Raw genomic sequence first — 24654 nt, forward strand, 5'->3', positions numbered from 1 at the left:
GTATGGAGTGAAGAAGGTCAGTCTTGACTGCAAGTAACTGAATTTAATGTAATTTTAACGCGACTGACTAAGAAAGAGGGCAGTTTTTTGAGGACTCATGTGCTTTACATTGTGTATGCTACAAATCTTTTGTTAAAACTGGATATTCTATTGTTTCATTCTTATAATAAATATCTGGAGTGTCATTTGCCAATACAACTGGCTACATTATGAGACTAATTCATTGATTTTTGGGCATATCTGATTATATCAAAGTCATCACATGTATGTAAATTAATACCTTTTGTTTTACTTTCTCTCTATTTTTCTTTCTTAATTCCACTTCCTTATTTTTACTTTAAAAGGAAATGTAAAACTAGGTATGTGAAATTAAGTTAGCCAAGTTCTAAATATGGAAACATCTGTTCACTTAATCATTCATTGTTTCTTTATTATATGTTTTAAAGTTGTTAAACCGAGGAAGGTGATATTTCATGCCCACAAAATCCACATTGAGTCAACCTTGGTGAGAGTGCTGAGATCAGCCTAAATAGAGTCTGAAAGATGCAGTTTTGAGATATCAGCGGAGATAAGCCTGTGGGTTCTTTACTATCCCCAAAAGAGCCAGCAAAGGAACTTAACGGAGCAGAAGTATGCCATCACTTTCTGAGACATCCTGTCAGCTTCACTGAGCAGTGTGAAAAATGGGGCAGACATGAGTAGATAATAATAGAAATGCAGAATCAGGCTCTACCATTATTTGTGTGTGTCAGGAGGGGATAAGGCAGGTGGTAGTTGTTATGGTAGTGGACAATTCTAGTCAAGACATTTAGGTAATTCTCATAAAATTTAAATTTTAACCGAATCTCCATCATGAGCTCTCTCAATTGCGAACAAAACTGACTATGGCAGTCAGGAACAATTAAATATTAGGGTCAGATTTCCCCAAATCCCAGCATACACTATAATCAGATCAAACTAAACAAATTCAATGTATTTCATGTTAATTTTCTCATTGTGTCAGCCTTTTGAAAGTGGCTTGTTAGAATGAATTTAAGCTGTTCATTGATTTGTTACGAATATAGTGATATGACTTTAATATTGAGAGCTTCGTTCTCATTCCAAAAGCTTATAAAATATTTATTAAAATCCATTAGGCTTAGCATGTACCAAATCGACATTAAACTGAACACTTCTCCTGAAACGTATTCTGTTTTCCTCTCAGTGTGCACCAAATAAGGAGCAGTAAAAGTGGACTCCCATCATTCCACTGGTGCACGTCGATTTCCATTTTTTGCAGGGAAAGGGCAAGTTATGGCATGTGATATTGGGTAGTGCTGGTTCCATTGCTGTAGCTTTACATGGAAAGAGATGACAATAGGAACTGTCAAGGCACAGCTAATGTCATTGACATTACATTGATGATAGGCTGCAGTGTCAAACACATTAGTTCACCTGGGAAAGCAAGATCAGCAGATTGATAAATCCCTTTTTATTTCATATATCAAGCAACAGCAGTTCCTTTCCATGCATTCCTTCATTCCTGCATGGTCAACTAATACACCACTGTACATTTTCCTCCAACCCCGATGTCTAACAGGCATTTTTTTTAAAGCATAGGCATAACCAGAAATAGCCCTCTGAGGTGCCTTTGCTGACCAGGAGCAAGGTGTACATGTCAATTTTCATAGTCTTTGCCAAGTCCACATTTCACACGGGGATAGCCAGAGGAAATCTGGCAATAGTTCACATGATGCTGTTTTACAACTCCCGTATGGAAACTGTGATGAGACAGTGGTCTATAAGAGAGCTGTGTTCTGAGCAGTTTCTCTTGCAGAAGGATGTTGCCACAGTGGTGACATAATGTCTCCTTCAGAAATGCAGTTGGTAAACAGCTTGGAGTTATCCCTTTTTTGTTAATAAAGACAAAAAATCATGAGTGGGTGGGGTCAGGGCTCTCTCAGGCCCAGGAAGGACTTTAGTTTTGCTTTCCGTTAGTGAAAAAGTTTCTGCTAGCTGCTGAGCTAAAAGCTTGAGTTCCTGGCTGCTAGCACGTAGTCTTAGAAAGCGAGGTTTCGTCTTAAAAATCAAACGAGGCAGATTGTTTCTTTTTTCTAGACTGGAGAGAAACAGTACGTGAGATCCATAACTGTTTTGCTGAATTGCGTTTTTACCAAAAGCTGAGTTTTGTGGGATGCTGCCTATATTGGAACAGTTAATGATTAGTGGTTAAATCACACATTATCTTGTTAAGTATTTCAATAGAGTTAAAGTTATTCCAATTCTTTTCTTTCTTTTGTATTTTAGCTGTGTTGTAAGAATAAGGTTTTTTTTTCACAAAAGCCTAGTGGTGGACCAATCAAATCACATCTGAAACACAGTGCCTTACATTTGCCTTTAAATAAATCTAAAAGTTAGGGTCTAGGCTATCTCCTTACAATACTTTGCAGGGGGTCTGGTCTGAATACAAAATGCCATGTGTATACATGAGGAAGCAAGACCCCAGGACCATGCATGACGAGGGGATGGAATGTATTACAGGTGGAGACCCAGCTTAATGGCATCTGCCCATTCTACTTTTAATACTTACATAAAGATTATAGCCCTGAATTTTGAATGCAGTTTTTACAATTTAGGACTCAAACACAGTTAAAACCAAGCCACATTTTAGCTAGATAAAGTAAGGAATAATCTCAGACAGTGTATGTTAGTCTTATTGAATTAGCTCTTGTATGACATAATTATGCAACGTGCACAATGCTGTAAACAGATGCCCTGAAACCACATCAGTCGTTGTTGAGTATTGTAGAAGTTTCCTCATCTTCTCCTGAGATGTTCTGCAGCTCAAGATTTCAGAATACATTTCATTAGTGAGGCCGTATCCCATCATTTGATCGGCAAGTTCATCGACATTTTTTACTTTCTGAACAAGATTACTCCAGTTCAAGATCAGAAATGATTTCTTATCTGTTGTTACAGAAAATGGACACAAACAAAAGGAGTCAGTAATGCCATGCCCAAATGTGAGACTTACACAAACCATTTTCCCTAGTTGAAAAAAATAGCTGAAAGTTTGTTTTGACAAATTGTGATTCCTATGTCCAGAAGGTGGAAAATAATGAAAACTTATTTTGTGTGATTGGAAAAACCAATGTAATCTTATCTCACTAAATGAATCCATCAATAAATTCCCTTGATTTAGAAAAGATTCCGTTGGAATGGAAAATAGCAAACATACTGCACTATTCAAGGAGGGAGGGAGGCAGAAGAAGGGAAACAATGGGCCAGTTAGACTTGACATCAGTCATGCAGAAGGTGATAGATTTGGTCACTAAGGAAGTTATAGCTGTGCATGCAGAAATTCTCAAGGTAATTGAGAAGAATCAGCATGGTTTCATCAAATGGGAGCTACTTCACGTCCTACTCTTGCATTTCAAGAAGGGACTTTAAAGGAGTGCCACATCAAAGGTAACTGCAGAAAACCATGGCATGGGGGTACTATATTGGTATGGATTGAAGATTGGCTGGCTGAAAACAAGAGTGTGTATATATGGGTCTTTGCTTGATTGGCTGAATGCAGTGAATGGACTCCCATAGGTGTCTGTGCTGGGGCCTCAATATTTTACAATTTAGGTTGAATAGGTGGGCAGACAGAGTATAATGTGAGAAAATGTGAAAATGTTCACTTTAGCAAAAAGAACAACGAGGCAGAGTATTACTTAAATGGAGAACGATTGCAGAATTCCAAGGTACAGTGGGATTTAGATGTTCTAGTGCATGCGCCTCAAGAAATTAGTCTGCGAGGATATCAAGGAATCAAGAAGGTGAATGGGGATTGCTATCCTTCATTATATGAGGAATTGAAATAAAAGTGAGGATAAAAGCAACGTACTGCAGAGATCTGAAATAAAAACAAACTGCTAGAGAAACTCAGTAGGTCTGGCAGGATCTGTGGAGATGGAAACAGAGTTAATGTTTTGGAATAACAAAGAGCCAAATTGGACTCAAATTTCCACAGGCGCTGCCAGACCTGTTGATCTTGTTTAGCATTTGCTGCTTTATTACAGAAGTAAGGATGTTATGCATCAGATGCACAAGGCATTAGTGAAATCACATCTTAATACAATGTGCAATTTTGGTCTCCTTATTTAAGGAAGAATAGAATATGCATTGGAGGTGGTTAAGTGGAGGTTCATTAAGTTGAGACCCAGCATGAGTGGGTTATCTTATGAGGACTGCGCAAACAGGTTAAGAGATAACAAGGTGTAGAGCTGGATGAACACAGCAGGCCAAGCAGCATCAGAGGAGCAGGAAGGCTGACGTTTCGGGCCTAGACTCTTCTTCAGAAATGGTTAGCCTTCACAAACAGGTTAGCCTTGTTTCCACTGGATTTGATTGAAATGTCTAAGATCCTGAACAGTCTTGGAAGGTTGATGTGGAAAGGAAGATTCTACTTAAGGGTCAGTCAGAATGAGAGAGCACGGAGTTAAAATTAGTGTTTGCCTTTTTAGGATAAAGATGAGGAGATGTTCTGTCCAGAGAGTTATCGGAACTTCTTGCCTCACAAGGCGGCGGAGGCAGAATGATTAAATCATTTTAAAGACAAAGGTGCATAGACTCCAAAAGTTCGAAAGAAGACACATAAAGTTAACTGTGCTTTCTCTCTACAGATGCTGTCAGACCTGCTGAGCTTCTCCAGCATTTTCTGTTTTTGTTTCATATTTCTAGCATCCACAGTTCTTTAGTTTAGTGGACTAGTTTAGTTTAGGACTCTTAATAGGCAAGGGGTCATGGGAGACCGGAAATAGGTAGAAAGCTGGAATTCGAAACACAAACCGAGTAAATGTGGTCGTATTGAATTGTGGAGCAGGTTCACGAGGCTGAAGGGTGTCCTTCTGTACCTAATTCTTACATTGATATGAATTAAAAGACAACCCTTCAGTTTTTATTTTGAAGTAGTTTGAAAAAGGTGCATATTACGTCTGGATCAAAAACGTTTTAATTTACTGAGGCTGCAGCAGAGAATACTGACCTGCTGAGCTAGCCAGAATTTTCTGCTTTTATTTCAAATTTCTAAAATCTATAGTACTTTGTTTTTTTTATTTAATTTGATAACAGTGCCCTGTGAGAACCAAGGGCCAAAGCATTGGAATTTTAAAAGCAGCAAGTTCTGTGTCAGGGAAGTACTTGAATTAATTGAAGTTTAGGGCTAATCAGTTTATTATTTTGACATCTTGCTTTTCATTACCTAATTCTTTTTTGAACTCAAGCAAAGCAAGTTCAGAAAAAGTTTGTTTTAACTGCAATGATTTTTTTTTTGCCATAATTCAACACAGATGTGCTTTAATAGTATTTTCTGGATAGTCAACAATTTAGTAGCTGTTTGGGATTCTGTGCATGTGATCCAGCTGTTATGTTGAACAGGACAATTGAAGGTTGACTGGGGGAAATGGGCAGTGAGGGTAGCAACCCTATGAGGATCACGAGTGCAGCTCACAGCCCTCCATCAAACCACAAGGGACTGCTTGGGATTAAAAAGGCTCAGGTTTGCAATGTAATTAAGATGTGGAGATGCCAGTGTTGGATTGGGGTGGACAAAGTCAGAAGTCACATGACACCGGGTTATAGTCCAACAGGTTTATTTGAAATCACAAGCTTTCCGAGTGCTGACATCACCTCCGAAAACTTGTGATTTCAAAGAAACCTGTTGGACTATAACCTGGTGTTGTGTAATTTTTGACAATGTAACCAATACATAGGCTAGTGTGGTGCTTCAATAGTATCGGTAGCAAATTTGCAGCTAACCAATTTCCTGAGCTAGTTCCGAGTTTTGGCAACACAAAATAGGTTTCATCACATAAATTTTTTTTCTATCCTTCAGTGGCCCAACTGTATGCTTTACACGTTGTTGAGGGCAACATTGAAAGAATCTCCACTGGCTGACTGAAACTAAAAGCCGTCTGTCATCTTCATTGTCAGGCAGACTTTGGCCTTGAATTCTAACAGCAGTGAATTTCTGTATCAAAATAGACAGGTTCAACTGCTCAGCAAGAGGTTCGGCAACTTTCACTGGAGATAAGTGTTAGGGTTTCCTTTGTAAATGTACACAAAATGCAGCCAGTGAAAACTCCTGCCATCTCACCTGCCTGAAAGGGATGTAACTTCTCCCATTTGTTATTGGAGCCAAATGGCAGGAATGAATACGTGAGTCAACCAAAAAAGTTCTCACACTTCTGGTTCAGGTAAATTCTGTTCAGTCAGTCCAATATTTCAACTAAAACTTTGCAGGATGTTTTAATCCTGTCATTATTACGTGGTTTGGAAAAAAAACAGTCAAATGTAGAAGATGTGGTTAAGGTTGTCTGAAACACCACATGATTGAGTGTCTGTGTACAGAATACAATGTTCCAATATTTGTTATTGACATACATCAATGATATAGGACTTGCAAGACTGATTAAAGCTTCAACACATAACCTGCTGCTCCAACCTCTATGTCTAGAAAAACACCCTTTTAATTCCTGTTACTAGTTTTTCTACACAAATAGTTAGCAAAAGTGTTTTAAGAAAATTGAAATACCGCCCACATTTTTTTAAAATGCCAAATGTACTTTTTTCTGGCTTGCTCACAGCAATGTTTGAGAGATTAACTATTGAGGCTTGGGGTCCTCAGCTCAAACCTGGAGGATTAGCAACCCTCCATTATGCCGTATCTGTCACATCTTCTACCTGTTTTAATTCAACAGTAAAATTAATTACCTGCTACTTTATCCTCCAACTCTTTGACACTTATTTCCTTTGTGGAACCTGTAAACAAGATATTATTTTAAACATTTTAGACTCTTGACGATTTTAGTTAATTACATATATAATAAATATTTCATTCTTTCAGCAAATTATTTGTAAAAGGTCACACTTCTTGTCTGTAGTTACCAAAATATTTCATAGTGCGTAATGTCAGTCTTAAAATAGTTTAGATTATAACAGTTTTGATTAATTGCAATACGTGAGGGGGAAGGATATTGTTGTACATGGATCTGAAAGGTTCAACACTGATTTTGTGCCATAAGCACAACCTACTATGTCATGTGAACAAACTAACTCAGGATCTTGAAGAATCAGATATAGGACCAGGTCCACCTAAAAGTGTCTGTAAGAGTGCATACTGTATTCTTCTACCATGTAAATAGTTGCAGAGATACAATAAATCATATCCATGTTTTACTGTCGGAGATTCTTTTTAGTTATACTAGAAGGTAGATATCCTCATCCCACTAGACTATCCAGGCTTTTAAAGAATGTATACCTTGGACATATTGGTGACGACACATACACAAGGGTGAGCAACAATGGAGATCAGAAGATTTGCTTTAGTTTGACCAAGCAACATGATGGTCAGCAGTTATGAACTGAAGGAAATATGAAGACTGAGGTGTGTACACATTCAGTATAGTGGGCAACTCTGTGAAGATCATCCATAGAGATCTGAAGGTCTGATGAACCCTCAAGTAGAAAATCCTGTGACAACATTCAACACTGAAGAATACTTCGAAGGACTGCAGAAAGCATTTCAGACTGGCTAAGAGACATGCTATAACCAAAAGAATCTGCTGCTCCAAGGCAGAGATACAGGTTGCAATTCAAGTCAGGTCCTGAGTCCAAGATCAGCTGGTAAGCAAACAGACATTGGAGGTTGTATAGAATAGAATAGAATCCCTACAGTGTGGAAACAGGCCCTTCAGCCCAACAAGTCCACACCGACCCTCAGAGCATCCCACCCAGACGCATCCCCTAATCTACACATCCCTGAACACTATGAGCAATTTAGCATGGCCAATCCACCTAGCCTGCACATCTTTGGACCGTGAGAGGAAACTGGAGCACCCAGAGGAAACCCACGCAGACACAGGGAGAATGTGCAAACTCCACACAGAGAGTCACCCAACGGTGGAATCGAACCCGGGGCCCTGGCACTGTGAGGCAGCAGTACTAACCACTGAGCCACCGTGCTGCCCACAACATGGTTGTGTGAGTCAAAAGAAAAAAGTCTTGATCTAAAGGGGACACTTTACGCAGTACAGTAAGTCAGTTTGGAAGGACAACAATTTAAAAACAAGTAACAGCTCAGATTCTATGTCAGTACCATACCACCCAAATGTCATGAGGCATGGTTAGACAAAACTGAAATAACGGGGCTAAGGCAGAAACGTGTAATCTGGTATCAGAATATCAGGGACATTATGAGCATACTAATTAAAAGCAGATAGTTGTTGGGCAAATTAGAGGCATGAGCAGCTCTGATCTAACCAAGATATTTAGGCAAACTTTTGTGAAATGTGGAAGATGTGGAAGATTCTTCATTAAAGCCTTGAAAAGCAAGAATCAGCCAGTAAGATCATAAAAGTGCAAGTTCATATGTCAGAAATATTTCATTTCAGTGATGCATCACTGGAGGAAGTTCAGACTCCTAAAGGGAGGCAACTAGGTTTGTGAGGAAACTCAGGGAAAGGAGCAGACAATGAACAGTATACCCCACTGGAGATAATTGAGAAAACTGTAACTGAAGTAAGTCAGATTGCAACACAACACAATCAACAAGTAGTTTTGGCAACTTCAAATCACATCTGAAATCGCTATGAAGAGATAAGTCTAATATCTGACCTCCCTACCTTCGTAAGAAGAATCCTCGACCATGATAACAAACATTACATAACACAAGAATTAATCTTCAAGTAATGAAATTGAGGAAGTGAAGAAATTGGTTTCACCAATAGTTCAATCACTGAGGTTGGATGAGAAAATCCAAACTAATCAGCAAGTTAAAGTAATAGCTCTGCCCACTCCAGGACAGATCCAATGGCAGACTCTGAGAACAAAAATCAACTGACACAGATTGCACAGCTGGCACATCCAGCTCAACGAAAGCCCCCACTAAGAAGAGGCCAGCACTATCTGAAGATTCAGGACATTGCAAAGAAAAATCACCTACTCTAGCAGCGACAATGTCCTCTGTGTAAAAAATCCAAGAAATTAAGCTCCTTCAGTTTAGAAAGAACATAAGGAAGAAGTAAAATACAATTATCTTCTACCCAACAAACTACCATTTCTTCCAAGTTCAAAAAAAAACACGTTCAAGAAGAATAATGAAGGCTCCTAGTCATTTGAATTTGTAAAGACAAAGAATTTATGTAAATGATTTAAATGAGAATATAAGAAGGCATGGTTAGTAAATTCGCGGATTAAACAAAGACTGGTGGTATAATGGACAGTGAACGATGTTATCTAAGATTACAAAGAGATCTTGATCAATTGGGTCAATGGGCTGAGGAGTAGCAGACGGAGTTTAATTTGGATAAATGTGAGGTATTGGTAAAACAAACAAGGGCAGGACTTATACAAATAAAATTAGGGCCTTGGATAGTGGTGTAGAACAGAGAGATCTAGAGGTTCAGGCACATAACTCTTTAAAGTTCGTGTCACATGTAGGCAGAGTCTTCATTGCTCAGACCTTTGAGTATAGGAGTTGGGATGTCACGTTGAGATTGTTCAGGACATTGGTGAGGCTTCTTCTGGAATACTGTGTTCAGTTCTGGTCACCCTGTTACAGGAAGGATATTATTAAGCTGGAGAGGGTTTGGAAAAGATTTAACAGGAGGTTGCTGGGATTCGAGGGTTTGAGTTATATGGAGAGACTGGATAGGATGGGAGTTTTTTCACTGGAGCTTAGGAAGTTGAGGTGTGATCTTATAGAGATTTATAAAATCATGAGGGGTATAAATAGGGTGAATGGCAGGTGTCTTTTCTCTTGAGTGGGTGATTTCAAGATTAAGGGGCATATTTTTAAGGTGAGAGGAGAAAGATTTGAAAGAGACTTAAAGGGCAAATTGTTTTACACAAATAGTGGTCATGTGCAGAATGAACTTCCAGAGGAAGTGGTGGATGTGGGCACAGTTACAATGTTTAAAAGATGTTTGGATAAGAACATTAATAAAAAATGTTTGGAGGGATATGGGCCAAGTGCAGGCAGGTGGGATTAATTTAGTTTGGGATTATGATCGGGATGGACTGGTTGGACCGAAGGGTCTGTTTCCATGCAGTATAATTCTATGACTCCAATTGGAGGTAGGAAGATGCATTGGTGGTAAGTCTATTTATACAAATAAATCTATAACGATAAAGCAATAAGAAAAATAATTCTGGGGGAGATATAAAAGAGTCTGACTGAATGCCACAAGCATTAACCACTGTGAAAATGGCATGAGGACTGGAGGGAAGACTAAGATCTTGAAGAAGTCCTAACATTCTCTGTAATAATACATGCCATTTACACATAACACGTAAATAGTTGAGGAGATGCAATAAATTATATCTTGTTAATTACAAGAGATTCTTCTCATTAGATTAGAAGGTGGCTCTCCCTATCCCAGTAGATCTCGCCGGCCCTTGAAGAAGCTACAGCTAGAAGATATTGGTGGCAGCATGCACAACAAACATTGGATTATGAAAATGTAAACATTTTTCTTGAAACAATTTCTTTTTTTACAGACCACATTCATCATTATTTATTAAAGAGAAAGTGGTTTAAATGTTATATATTTATATATACTTTTGAAATGTATTACATTATATTTTTGTTGTACTAACTGCAAACAAAATCAGTAATAGGAATTGGATTTCATTTTTTTTAACTCAGTGGGATGTTCAAAGTAGAGTGCATAAATTTTTATCTTTAATTTCAGAGAGTCCAGAACAATCATATAAGCTTTATGATGGAACACTAGTATAATCTTGGAATACAGCTGTCAAATCCTCCTCCACCAACTTTTAATATTTACCAGTCACAAACCAGTGGAAACAGATGTTAAATTGTGCAGGTTGTCCAGATCAGCCTCTATTGTGGACAATTCAGCACAAGAAGTCAACATTGAGAGGTCATTTTTCTAAGCCTGGGCTTATTGAGTTTTCGCATTGCATAGGTGGTGATAATTTACTTTCCTTCTCTATGAATGTTAGATGAGATGTAATCAGGTTTATTTGAAATGCTCTATTTTGACTAAAGTAAGTCGCAAAACAATCTTTCCAACCATTTTGAAAGGGAGCCCAATCAGAAGTAATGATTGGCTACAGACATCAAAGTAGACTAGTTTTGCCATTCAGGTTATTAAAAAAAATCTCCTAAGCAAGATGTTACCAAAGTACCATCATGAGCAATGCAGGACACTGCACAAAAATAAACAATTAACAGATATTTATTTATAGCACAGATGTCTGCTAATTATTTACCTGAAGTCAGACTGTTTGGCAGACTCCTGTCATTCCTGGGTGAACCAATATTCAAAGGTATGCTGACACTTGAGGTACTCAAATGTTGATCAGTTTGGATTATGGGACACACAACAAAGGAACCTCCAGCAGCATGAACATCAGCGTTGATAATATGTTGTCCACTAAGCTTAATCACTGCAGAAAATTAACAGGAAACAATGAGAAATTTTAAATAGAATTTAATTTTAGTTATTCAGCGCATTAATTGTAATGGAACGACTTTACAGAAACATAGAAAGATTGAAGATAGGAGCAGGATTAGACATTCAATCCCTCAAACCTGCTGCACCATTCATTATGATCATGGCTGATCATCGAAGTCTATACACTAATCCTGCTCATATCCCTTGATTCTGCTAGCAAACCTCCTTCTTGAAAACATACTGTTTTGGCCTCAACTACTTTCTGTAGTGAATTCTCTGCGCTCACCACTCTCTGGGTGACAAAAATTCTCCTCATCTCAGCCCTAAAAGCCTTGCCCCTTTTCCTTAAACTACTACCCCTAGTTCTGGACTGCCCCTTAATTGAGAAGATCCTTCCTGCATCTAACCTGCCTAGCCCTGTTAGAATTTTACATGGTTCTATGAGATTACCCCCTCATTCTTTTAAACTCCAGTGAATACAATCCTAGTCAACTCAATTTCTCCTCATGTGTCAGTCCTGCCAACCCATGAATCAATTTGGTCAACCTTCGCTGCACTCCCTCTCTCACAAGAACATCCTCTCTCAGATAAGGAAACCAAAACTGCACACAATATTCCAGATGTGACCTCACCAATGCCCTATATAATTGCAGCCAGACATCTTTACTATACCTTAAGACCATAAGATATAGGGGCAGAGTTAGGCTATTTGGCCCATCAAGTCTGCTCCACTCAATCCATCCGATCATGGCTGATTTGTTTCTCAACACCATTCGGGCGGCACGGTGGCTCAGTGGTTAGCACTGCAGCCTCACAGCACCAGGGACCCAGGTTCGATTCCAGCCTCGGGTGACTGTCTGTGCGGAGTTTGCACATTCTCCCTGTGTCTGCGTGTGTTTCCTCCAGGTGCTCTGGTTTCCTCCCACAGTCCAAAGATGTGCAGGCTAGGTGGATTGGCCATGTTAAATGCCCGTAGTATTCAGGGGTGTGTGGGTTATAGGGGGATGGGTCTGGGTGGGATGCTCCAAGGGTTGGTGTGGACTTGTTGGGCTGAAGGGCCTGTTTCCACACTGTAGGGATTCTATGATCCTACCACTCGCCTGCCTTCTCCCCAAAACCCTTGATCCCCTTACCAATCAAGAACCGATCTATCTCTGTCTTAAGTAGACTCAATGACTTGACCTCCACAGCGTTCTGCAGCAATGAGTTCCACAGATTAACTACCCTCGCTGAAGTAACTCTCATCTCAGTTCTAAAGGGCCGTCTCTTCAATCTGAGGCTATGGCCTCAGTTCCTAGTCTGTCCTACTGACAGAATCATATTCTCTATGCCCACTCTATTCAGGCCTCTCCACATCCTGTAAGTTTCAATCAGATACCCCCACATCTTTCTCAACTGTATAGAGTACAGACCCAAAATGCTCAACCTCTCCTCATTTGACAAATCCTTCATCCCTGGGATCATTCTTGTAAACGCCTTCTGGATTGTCCTCACTCAACTGTAATACTATTACATCTGCTTCAATCTTCTCCCTCTCAAACTACAGAGTGAATTCTACCATATAATGGTCACCGCCCCTGAGGGTTCCTTCTCTTGAAGTTCCCTAACCAAGTCTGCCTCATCACACATCACCAAATCCAGAACTGCCTGTTCCCTAGTGGGCTCTACGATAAGTTTCTCCAAAAAAAAACATCTAGTAGACATTCCATGAATTCCTTTTTTTGGGATCTGCTACCAACCTGATTTTCTCAATTCCCCTGCATACTGAAGTCCCCATGATGATTGCAATAGAGCCTCTCTTACATGCTTTTTCTATTTCCTGATTTAGTTTCTTCTCCACACCCTACTACTGCTCGAAGGCCTGTATGCAAATGTCATCAAAGTCTTTTTTCCTTTGCAGTTCCTCAACTCTACCCAAACAGATTCTATACCTTCTGACTCGATATCACTTCTTGCTATCAACTCAATTTCATTTCTTACTAATAAGGCAACCTCGCTCCCTCAGCCCATCTGTCTGTCCTTTCAATAGGACATGTATCCTTGGATATTTGGTTGACCCTCAATTTTTAGCCAAAAAATCTGGAATTTTCCATATATCTTGTGTAAAATTTGACCCTAGTTCTTCACAGATAACAGATCAATATTTCTGAGTCAAGGTATTATCCTGTACATAAATGTTACAATGATGAAATGAATTTTTTTGTGCTATTATGTGTTTTGATATACAATTCACACCAATTTGGCGCAAAAGTTTAAGATGCATCAGGTCAGAGTCAGGTGACAAACTCCCTTTGTGTGTAGCTCAGCTCCCCTCGTAGAATACAGTTACATACCTAGTTGAGGTTTTGAAGTTTCTTCATCATTTTGTGTAAAAATGCCCTCCAGAAAAAACAAAAAAGTATACAGCAGCGTTTAAACTAAAAGTTATTGAAGTTGCAGACAAGACAAATTACTGTGAGGCAGCAAGAGAATTTTGTGTTTCTGAGAAACTTGTGAGAGACTATAGAAAGATACTGAACCAACTTCAGACAATGACAGAATGAAAGTGTGCCAACAGAGGTAAACCTAGCAAGTGGCCACAATTGGAGAAAAAGTTGCTGAGTGAGTACTTGAAAATCGCCAAAATGGAAAATGTGTTAGTTGTGAAGCCATCTGAATCCATGCATGAAACAAACCAATAAAGGATGGAATTTCAGATTTTAAGGCAAGTGGCGGATGGTGCACAAGGTTCATGAGAAAGCATGATTTAGTATTTCAGCAGAGAACTAAGATTGCACTAAACCTGCCTGCTGAACTAGAAGGTAAGATATTAAAGTTTTACCAGTTGGTAATCACAAATCGGTAGAAAGAAGGATAATTTTAAGAGGTTAATTAAATTTGTTTAATTTAAGTTGTACCATGTAATTGTAATTTAAAGCCGTATTATATTTCTACTTCACTTTTTGTATGTATAAATAAAAGCTTACTAATTCACTTCTGTTTCTATTGTTTTTATCCGGTAATTACCGTAAATCGTTGTATTTTTTTCTCTCTTTATTCGTTTAGAGATCAGTTGGGCTTCTGCTAATGATTACGGTATTTTGGACTGTAGCATGAATTTCAGCCCCTCAAAAATAGTATCCATGTAATAGTCGACCCCATAAATTTAACCTTAAAAACAGTCAAAAAAAATTGACTTTTACAGGAGTATATACGGTATTTGCAGGGCATGCCTACTTATTTTGGAACAGACAGAAAAATCGGAATGCCCAGAACTATCAGATGGAGAAAAACTTCACTTGAAAACATTTGATTATGAACGTGTTGGATAAAACCTATATGTTGATGTAAAGATCACTTTGCATATTTATTTCATTGTGCTCTGACCTCCAACCGGGCTCTTGCCTTCTTTGAGGAGATGAGCTACAGACACAATGGGTATCTGATACACTTCCAACAGCCTGCCATTGACTCGGAAAATATGGTTAATTGGTGCTATAACAGACTTAATTAACTGCTCACTGCTTCCAGGCAGTTACACATCGAGAAGTTGAACCCAGGAAACATTTCTTCTGACAAGCCTTTCTCCAGTAACACCTTTCTGAGGGAAACTCACCCCACTGTGTCAGCTTCCACCTGTGCACTTATGACACCTAAATCTATGCCATCACCACCATGTTTTTCAAATTCTTCTTAGTCCCTACCCAGAGAGGGTCCTTGTACAAAACCCGGTACTGAATGAGTTAAACTGGCCTCCAGTTAAATATTGTAGAGACGGAACCCATGCCCTCTTTGGTTCCCACCAAACAACTTCATTCTTTTGCCATTGCTTCCATTCTTCTTCTTGGCAAATGCCTGATACTGAACTAGACTGGTCACAAACTTGGCATTTTATTTGATCCCAAGGTTATCTTCTGACAACACAGAAACCAAGACTACTTATTTCCATCTCTGAAACATTGCCCAACTCTGTCCCTACCTCAGCTCATTAGCTCTTTACCTCCTTTAAGGTACTCCTTAAAACCTAGCAATTTTCTAGGGATTTAGTCACATGTCCTACTCTATGTGGATTGGTGTCTAATTTTCTTTGATAATTCTCCTGTGGAGCACGTGGTACATTAAAAACTCTTTATAAATGCAAATTGTGCTACGATCAGTGCAACAGAGTCTTTGTCCTTTCAGATGTTAGATAGAATATGCCTCTGTTTTGTACCTGTTCTAATCTGTTTGATGCAGTAACAATGTGTTAATTTTAGAATGTCCCGGGACATATTTCAGTAAAAATGCTCCTGTAATTTTTTTTGTGGCTGTATGACTTTAATAGCTGTGTTTAAGGGACACTGCCATGTTGATAAATGAAAGTATTAATCATTGTTTTAAACAAGTTAGAGCTCTGTGTGAATGTGGTATTCATTTCAGCTGCCACATCTTGAATGCTGAGGTGAGGAATAACAACATTAGAGCTACAAAAATGGGAATTCACTGAACAATTCATCAATGATAATCCTTTTTGCTTTCAGAGATCTACCTGGGAATTACTTTGTGGAAGAGGAAATCAAATGCTGTACCAGTGATTAGTGCAACTTAAGTACACAAGGCTTCCTATTCATAGTCTCATAGTTTCATAGTTAAACTGTTCCTAGCTCTAAACTAGAACGCAAGGTATTTATATTGATGTGGAATGACTTCTTCACCTTCTGACTATTTTCAGTCCATTGTGCAACTTCTCAAATAAATTTAGCACTGGAATGACGATTGGAATGGATTTCATGAGGTTCCATTTTATTTGCTGTTTAAACAATTAATTAAAAATTCTACATGGACAAGTGTGAGGTAGACATTAAGTCAGTGGGTGATCAAATAGCAAGAAATATCAAAGATTTGATTCCGTCGAAATTACTTTCAGAAAGGGATTTCAAAAAATTCAAATTTTATTATTTATTTTTTGAGTTGGATTCTGTTCCATTTTAAGAAACCCCACAAATATAACATTCTCGGGTCGACTTGAAACCTCCTTGAAAGAGAAATGATCAATTTTGTAATTTTTTTTCTATAACATCAAGCACAGGCACAAGGCATTTTGATTTTCATTTTATTTTCAGAAGCCATTCGGTTCACAGTGGAAGTACATTAAAACAGCAAGAGTTGGATTAATGCACCACCAGTGGCAATTAATTGCCAGTCAATTGCAGTAGAGGACAAAGATAAGCTTTGGATGAAAGTAGGATATATCATAGTGTTTATCAGCAGGAAAGGAAGCTTAAATTAATATCAAAACCATCCCAATCTATCAAGATGCAGGTAAATGGACAGGGAATGTTTGTGAGGATGCACTGATTACCATAAAAAGTACATATTCTATTCCAACAGGTACAGTATAAACCAAGTAATTAAGAGGAATTTTCTACTGCATCCAACTCCTCACAGTAGTCAAGATTTACGTTTAAATTAATTAATTAACCAATTTCATAATTTATTAGGTTACAAGCAAAACAGGCTGTCTAACTGTTAGTGTAACTAAATTAAGTGAATGACTAGAAAAATGAAGAATTGTAGGAATATTTGAAGAATAACAACTGCACTTACATTAGTGTTAAATGCAAGCATATTACAGTTAAGGTCTAACTTGGAAAATTTAAGAAAATTTGGAATAATAGATGGCACAATTTACCTTGTTCTCTATGTGAAAGCCATTCTGTCAGCTTTGGATAGGTCTCTTTAACTTTATCTTTCTGCAGAACACGCATGAAGTGCTCACAGGATGAACTGCCTTTTCCAATTACAATATCAAGAAGATTTATGATTCTTTTTTCAGGATCATTCTCTGCCTTCAGTTTTTGATACTCTCGCTGAGTAATTAGACCATCTTCTTGTACCACTTGTAGAATAAAATCTGGATCATTGGTTAACCATTCAAGAAGATTAAGTTTTGACCTTCGAATATTCTCCATTGTGGTTTTCTATAGCTGGAAAAGGAACAAGTATTAGATCTCTGCAATGTTTTAAAATGCTCCAAATCGAGAAATGGATTAGAAGACTCAGAGAAACTTTAAAAGCAGAGCAATAACACACACTACAGCTTCCACAGAGATACAAGTATGAACAGACTTCCACAAAAATACATTTATTAAGTACTTTCCAAAAAAAAACTACAGAACAAAACATCGATCTGGGAATAGAAAGGAAAGCCGTAAAGGACAAAGATGTTTAAATATTCCACAGCCTTCTGTCCTTGTTTGATGAGTTAGGGAAAGTCCTAGGTAAGAGGTATGAACCTGCGAGAGGAACAAACCTGATGGATTAAAGGTCATTGGTATCATTTTCTTTTAGGCTGGTACAGGTTGCGACCTGTAAGGATGGTTGCCTCAGGGTAATTGGGTTTGGAGAGTCTATGGATGCTGCTTGGGATGGGAAATACAACTTAGCACACAGCCAGCAGTGTGGTCTACACCCTGAAATCTACTGACTGACCTTCATTTACAGTTATAGTTTTCAAAAAACCTTCTCCTTATGGCTGTGGCTATTTACACCTCCTCTAGAGCCCACTTTTTGGTTTGCACTATTCTCATTAGAACCTCCTGTTGCCTTGCGCTGGTTTGTTGTTTGCTGTCTCCTACTTACCACTCCATCACAAACTGCTCCTTTTCATTCTTTGCCTATCCTGTTTTCCTGATTCTCTATTTGCTCATCTTTAACATCTTCTATAGTTGGTGATCTCTGTTTCTGCCTCTACAGATGCTGCCTGCACTATTGTTTTCAGCATCTGCAGCTATAATGTGTGAACCTTCTACGATTTCTGTGCAAGTGCAGATGTCTTGTGGGTAGATGTCAGCCATCACGTCTTTCTGAGCAGGTGCTCTGTGGCCAGGATGACTGTAGAATGTGACTATAGCTGGGTCTGACAGTCATGTTCACAGTAGAGCCTGAGGCCAGCTACAAGCATTCAGCCAGCAGCCTGTTGCTCCACGTAGGTTGAAGAGGTGCCGTGCTTTAAACAAAATTAACTGAGGTTAACATTTTTAATTGTGAGAAAGCCCCACAGTAACCACACATGAACAGCAAAAGCAACAGTTGAAAAGCCTACTCCCATTGTGAACAAAAAGTTCTTTCAGATGTACAGCACAAGATATTATTCTCTTTTCTAATAAAATTTGTAAAACAGCTATAGAAGAACATTCATAGAATCATACAGTACAGAAGAGGCTGTCCAGCCCACTGAGACCTTACTGCTAAAAGTATGCTATTACCAACACTAGTCCCACTTTCTGGCACTAGCCCCATAGCCTTAAACCTTATGATACTTCAAGTACTCATCCAAGCACTTTTTGAACACTGTGTGGTTTCCCACATCAGCTACCCTTCCAGGCAGTGCTTGCTACACTTCTAGAATCATTGACTACGCATTTCTTCAGACTGAAAGAAGTATTAAATTTCCACAAATCTAAATGTCAAAACTTTTGTGGTTAAATGACACATTTTTGGTAAAAGTTACAACAGTACCTTTTGCAAATGTCAGATTTCATCTTATTCAGTTAAAGTATTATTGTCTGTGCAATATTCCATTCCAGTAAAGCTGACCAGAGTGGCAGTGGATCACCAAGTTTTTGCTAAAATTGTAGTAGACTGTATGGTACACTCATCCATTTTGTTATCGCAGTTCAAATTCTTTGAAAGAAAATATTTGAGTTGCAAGTTCTGCTTAGTGCTGCTGCTATTTTGAGGACACTGCTCCAGGCCTCAATCTTCGATACACCTATGACTTTATTCAAAGACCACGGCTGGGATTTTACAGGGCAGCAGCCGTGGGCCCCATCCACTGATTATAAAGTCAGGAGGGATCCTGTTGCCACCAGTAAGGAGCCCTTCCAGCAATTCATCAGGCAGTTAATGGTTCTTTATGAGAGGATGTCCTACCAACAAAGGGCTAACATGCAAGCAGTGGATTGGCTGCTCTTCAGCACCAGAAACACAGCCAGGAGTGATGGTCACTGCTGGTATTGCAGCAGTCTCAGATAGCAAGATGGAGCAAGCCAGTTAAGATAGCAGATTGGCCTGATTGGGGAGGGAGGGCAGTCAGTCAGGCTAACGCCAATGAAGGAGTGTTGATCGTAAGGTTGCAGGGTGGGTGCCATTCAAATGGGGCAGCCCTTTCCACTGGGGGACTTTCCATGGGCCACAGGCTGTTTGATCAGTTGGGATTCCCCAAAGCCCCCAGCTCTGAGCCCACAGGGTGGTCACCAGGGTTTATCTGACTAAGTGCCACACATGGCCGCAGGGAAAGGCCCTTTTGACCCTTGATGGTTGTTTAAGGGCTTTGTATTGTTAAATAAAAGTAGGCCTTCCACCACCCTCTCGCTGCAGGTAAGAAGTCAGTGACAGAAGGGAAGGTGATGGTCATGTTACCATTTAACCCAATTTTACAGGGCCATACAAAATATAGTAAGGAAATTACTGGATTGTTATAAAACCCCATCTGGTTCACTGATGCTTCTTGGGAATGGAAATCTGATGCCAGAGTCACAATAATGTGATTGGCTCTTAACCTGTCCTCTGATAAGCCTAGCATGATGTTCATTCATATCAAACCACTACGGTAAGGTCAAAACAGAAAAAGGCCAACTTACAACATAGCATTGAACTAGGGGACAGAAACAACAAAAGCAGGCCCAGTCTACTCAACCCCACAAAAACCTCCTCCCCAGGGTTTGGAAGCTTTGCCAAAATTGGGAGAACTATCTCACAGAGTCATTTTCACAGAGTCATACCTTACAGATGGTGTCTCAGACACCACGGTCACTGGGTATGTCCTATCAGCAGGACAGAACCACTAGATGTGGTGGGCAGTACAACGATATACAGTAGGAAGAGAGTGGCTCTGTTATTATCTTGATTGATGGCAGACCCCATGAGGTCGCATGGCGTCAGGTCAAGCTAGGAGCCAGAAAACATCCTGCTGAATATCACCAACTACAGCATCACCCACCTCACCTCACTCACCTTCAGCCAAAAGTGTTGAAAAGATGATCATCTTTTGAGGTTCCCAATATCACCAATTTAACCAATCCAGTTCACATTAAGATATCAAGAAAGAGTTGAAGGCACTGGATTCAGCAAAGCCTTTAGGCCCTGAGAACATTCCAGCAATAGAACCAAAGAATTCTACTCCAGAACTAGCCATGTTAATTTAGTTCAACTACAATATGGGCATCTCCAGACAGGGTAGACAATTGTCTAGGCATTTCCAGATGATAAAAAAAGGACAAATCCATTTACCACCCCATGAGTCAACTCTCAATCATCAATGTGATGGAAGGTGTCATTGACAATACTATCAAATAGCCCATACTCACAATCAACTCATTCACATTCTCAACTTCAGCAGCATCAGTTCCAAACCTCATTGCAGTCTTTGCCCAGACATGGACAAATGAATTGAATTCAAAGGTGACCTGATTGTGATTGCCTTCATCTGAACCCCAGCAAAGTTATTGAATGAGGATCAGGAGGAAATTAGTTAGAATCATACCTAGTTCGAAGGAAAATTGTTGGATTATTAGGGGGGAACCATCTCAGTTCCAAGATATTGATGTTAGCAGTTCTTCAGATAGTGTGCTAGGCCCAAATGTTTTGCTGCTGCATCAAACAACTTTCCTCCATCATAAGATCAGAAGAGGGGAAGACTGCAGAGTGTTCAGTATTATTCAGATACTGAAGCAGTCCTTACTCACTTGGAGCACACCCTGGATATCCGGAATTAGACATATAAGTGGAAGTAAGATAAACGCCAGACAAATGCCAGACATTTCCCATTTCCCCTTGATGCTTAATGCTGACACCCCACCCCAACCATCATCATCCTGAGGGAGGCATCATTGACCAGAAATGCAACTGGACCAGCCATACAAATAGTGTGGATATTGTGGTCAGAGGCTGGTAATTCTGCAGTGAGTAACAAACTTCTTGACTCCCAAAGGGCTGTTCATGAGCTCCAAGGCCTATTTTCAAGAATGTTGGAATTCTGGCAATTTTCCTGGTTGAGTGCAGCTCAAACACTGAAGAAGTTTGACATCATTCAGGAAAAAGTAGATCACTTGATCAGGATCCCACTCACCACCCTAAACATTCACTCCCATCACCACTTTTGCACAATGTCTGCAGTGAACACCATGTACAAGATTCAGTGCAAGAACTCAACAGCATCCTCTAAATCAGGAACCTGTGTCACCTAGAAGGAAAAAGACAAAGTAGGTAATACAGACCTAATTGTAGGTGGCATGCAGCCTGACTGTGCACGTGCAAACTAGCTGGCAGTGAGGACATTGTATGTGGTTGGTACTGCAGCAGGGACTGTACATGTACACATGCTCCATGTGCTAAATGTGCCATGCTGCTGTGTTGTGTACAAACCACTGCATTCTATTGCTGGCCTGCTGCATTTACAAACTACCAATGTTCACTCTCAGGCATAACCTCAACAATCAAGATTCAATAAAGGCATCAACTGTAAGCCACCTGCAATTGAATTATAGGATCTGATTACCTTACCTTTTACTCAAAGGATTATCACAGTAATAAATCCACTATTTTGTTGATAAGGAACCAAATCAAAGAAAATGAGGTGCTTTAAAGTAGCACTGTACTGGTATGCTTTGTTTCAAGTTTCACTTTCACCCTATTTCCTGTGTCGCGAAAAGGGAGGGTCTTAACATTAGGGAAGGAAATGACAGTTATAAGTGCATTTTGTTGGCTTCAGAATCTTTGTTAAAAGCTTTTGTCAGATTTTTTCTGCTTTGCATCTCCAAATCTTTCTACTTCACCTGAAAAGTTTGTCCTGTGTTTTCTTGATCTTGCCTGCCTTGCTGAGTAGTCTAACATAGACATTCTATTTTCATATTAATTTTTTTCTACTGTTTTCATTTCCTACAAAATTACTGCATATAGGAGCAGAAATTTGAATATTGGAGTAACAGGATGTTTCCCTACATCTGAAAGTTCATGTCCCACACCAGTAGTGCTAAGAGATTTACTCTTTAGATAGACAGGGACTGCTAGGTGCAACATTCAGAATCCACGGAGCCAAGTTACACTGAGCTGTCATTTTACGGAAACCTTTGCCATTGTCTGCAGCATACATCGTTATTATCGTGGTGCTGAAACGCTTGGATATTTTGGTATGAATGAGTTATGCCATTGCTTATTACACTATCATTTCCTGGGACATTTAATACAGAGACCTTTGCTAGAACATTCAACAATATATTAAAATTAATAGCAGTCACTATTTCCCAAATTAACACTACCATAACGGCAGCATGGTGGCTCAGTGGTTAGCACTGCTGCCTCACAGTGCCAGGTTCAATTCCAGCCTTAGGCGACTGTCTCTGTGCAGTTTGCACATTCTCCCCGTGTCTGCATGGGTTTCCTCCGGGTGCTCCGGTTTCCTCCCACAGTCCAAAGATGTGCAGGTTAGATGGATTGGCATGCTAAATTGCCTGTAGTGTTCAGAGATGTGTAGGTTAGATATGTTACAGCGAAAGGGTAGGGGGATGGGTCTGAGTGGGATGCTCTGAGGATTGGTGTGGACTTGTTGGGCCGAAGGGCCTGTTTCCACACTGTTAGGGATTCTACGATGACCATTACTTAACGGGGCAAGAATGTGGAGGTGCCGGTGTTGGACTAGGGTGGACAAGGTCAGAAATCACACGACACCAGATTAGAGTCCAACTGGTTTATTTGAAAACACAAGTTTTCGGAACCTCAGTCCTTCTTCAGGTGTTAGTGAGAGAGACAGTATCAGACACAGAATTTATAAATAAAAGATCAAAGGTTCACACCATTGATGAGGATGTACTAAATAAACCTAAGATGCTGTTAAATCTTTAATCAGTTAAAGAAGGTTTTAATTGATTAATACGTATATGTAAATCCCCAAATTCCTTTCAAGTCACGGTCCTGAAAAATATCGACAAGTTTCATCCCACCATCAGACTTACCATGGACTACTCTTTAGAATCAGTCTATTCTTGGACACCTGCATCTCGATCAGGGACGGACACCACAGTATCTCACTCTACCGCAAGCCTGTGGATAACCTCATGATGCTGTACTTCTCAAGCTTCCACCCTAAACATATTAAAACAACCATCCCCTACGGGCACACCCTACACATACACAGGATCTGTTTGGAGGAGGAGGAATGAGACAGACACCTGAAGTTGCTGAAGGACGCCCCCATAGGAACAGGATACGATGTTCAAGGCATCGATCGCCAGTTCCAATGTGCTACAACGAGAAACTGTAATGACCTCGTCAGAAGACAAACCCGGGATATGTCCGATAGGGTACCCTTCGTCGTCCAGTACTTCCCGGGAGCAGAGAAACTACACCAAGTTCTTCACAGCCTTCTACACATTATCAATGACAATGGGCACTTCACCAAGATCTTCCCCACGCCTCCACTTCTCACCTTCAAACAACCGCCAAACCTTAAACAGACCATTGTTCACAGCAAACTACCCAGCCTTCAGGACAACACCGACCACACAACCCTGCCATGGCAACCTCTGCAAGACATGTCAGATCATCAACATGGACACTACCATCACATGTGGGAACACCACCCACCATGTGCATGGCAGATACTCATGTGACTCAGCCAACGTTATCTATCTCATACGCTGCAGGCAAGGATGCCCCAAGGCATGGTACATTGGTGAAACCATGTAGACGTTACAACAATGGATGAATGGACACCACACAATAATCGCCAGACAGGAATATTCCCTCCCAATGGGGGAACACTTCAGCGGTCAAGAACATTCAGCCTCGGACCTTCGGGTAAACATTCCCCAGAGTGGACTTTGGGATACACAACAACATAGAGTCGGCGAGCAGAGGCTGGTAGCCAAGTTTGGTACCCATGAGGATGGCCTCAACCGGGATCTTGGGCTCTTGTCTCATGACAGGTGACCCCACCACAATATAAACGTGCACGCATGCACACACACACATACACACTCCCCCTCTATCTCTCTCCCCGTCTCTCATACACACGCTCTCTCTCTTCTCCCCTTCCACACACACACTCACTCTCTCCCCTTCACTCACTCACACACACACACATACATGCACGAACGTGAATCTACAGAATGAATTTGTATTTGCAGGTACATTTTATTTTGTTCAAAAAGCACACAATTTATAAGCAGTCAATATGACATTTTATAAA

At 39.9% G+C, this 24654-nt stretch overlaps 1 protein-coding gene across 2 annotated transcripts; it reads right to left on the reverse strand.

Moving 5' to 3' along the window:
* Nucleotides 1–1456: 1456 nt before the first annotated feature.
* si:dkey-10c21.1 lies at nucleotides 1457–22097 on the reverse strand. Of its 2 annotated transcripts, none has more exons than XM_020530547.2 (5): nucleotides 21972–22097; nucleotides 17098–17392; nucleotides 11263–11439; nucleotides 6739–6786; nucleotides 1457–2946 (listed from the first exon to the last, which is right to left on the reverse strand). In XM_020530547.2, the coding sequence occupies exons 2-5, from the start codon at nucleotides 17375–17377 to the stop codon at nucleotides 2693–2695; spliced, it is 759 nt and encodes a 252-aa protein (XP_020386136.2). In that variant the 5' UTR covers nucleotides 17378–17392; nucleotides 21972–22097; the 3' UTR covers nucleotides 1457–2692. The 2 variants fall into 2 exon arrangements, with proteins under 2 accessions (XP_020386136.2, XP_048454974.1); XM_048599017.1 differs by lacking the exon at nucleotides 21972–22097 and adding an exon at nucleotides 21155–21199.
* Between the last annotated feature and the right edge of the window lie 2557 nt (nucleotides 22098–24654).

Source organism: Rhincodon typus, chromosome 7 (genome assembly GCF_021869965.1).
Source record: "Rhincodon typus isolate 14 chromosome 7, sRhiTyp1.1, whole genome shotgun sequence".
In the NCBI taxonomy this organism is placed as follows: Eukaryota; Metazoa; Chordata; class Chondrichthyes; order Orectolobiformes; family Rhincodontidae; genus Rhincodon; species Rhincodon typus.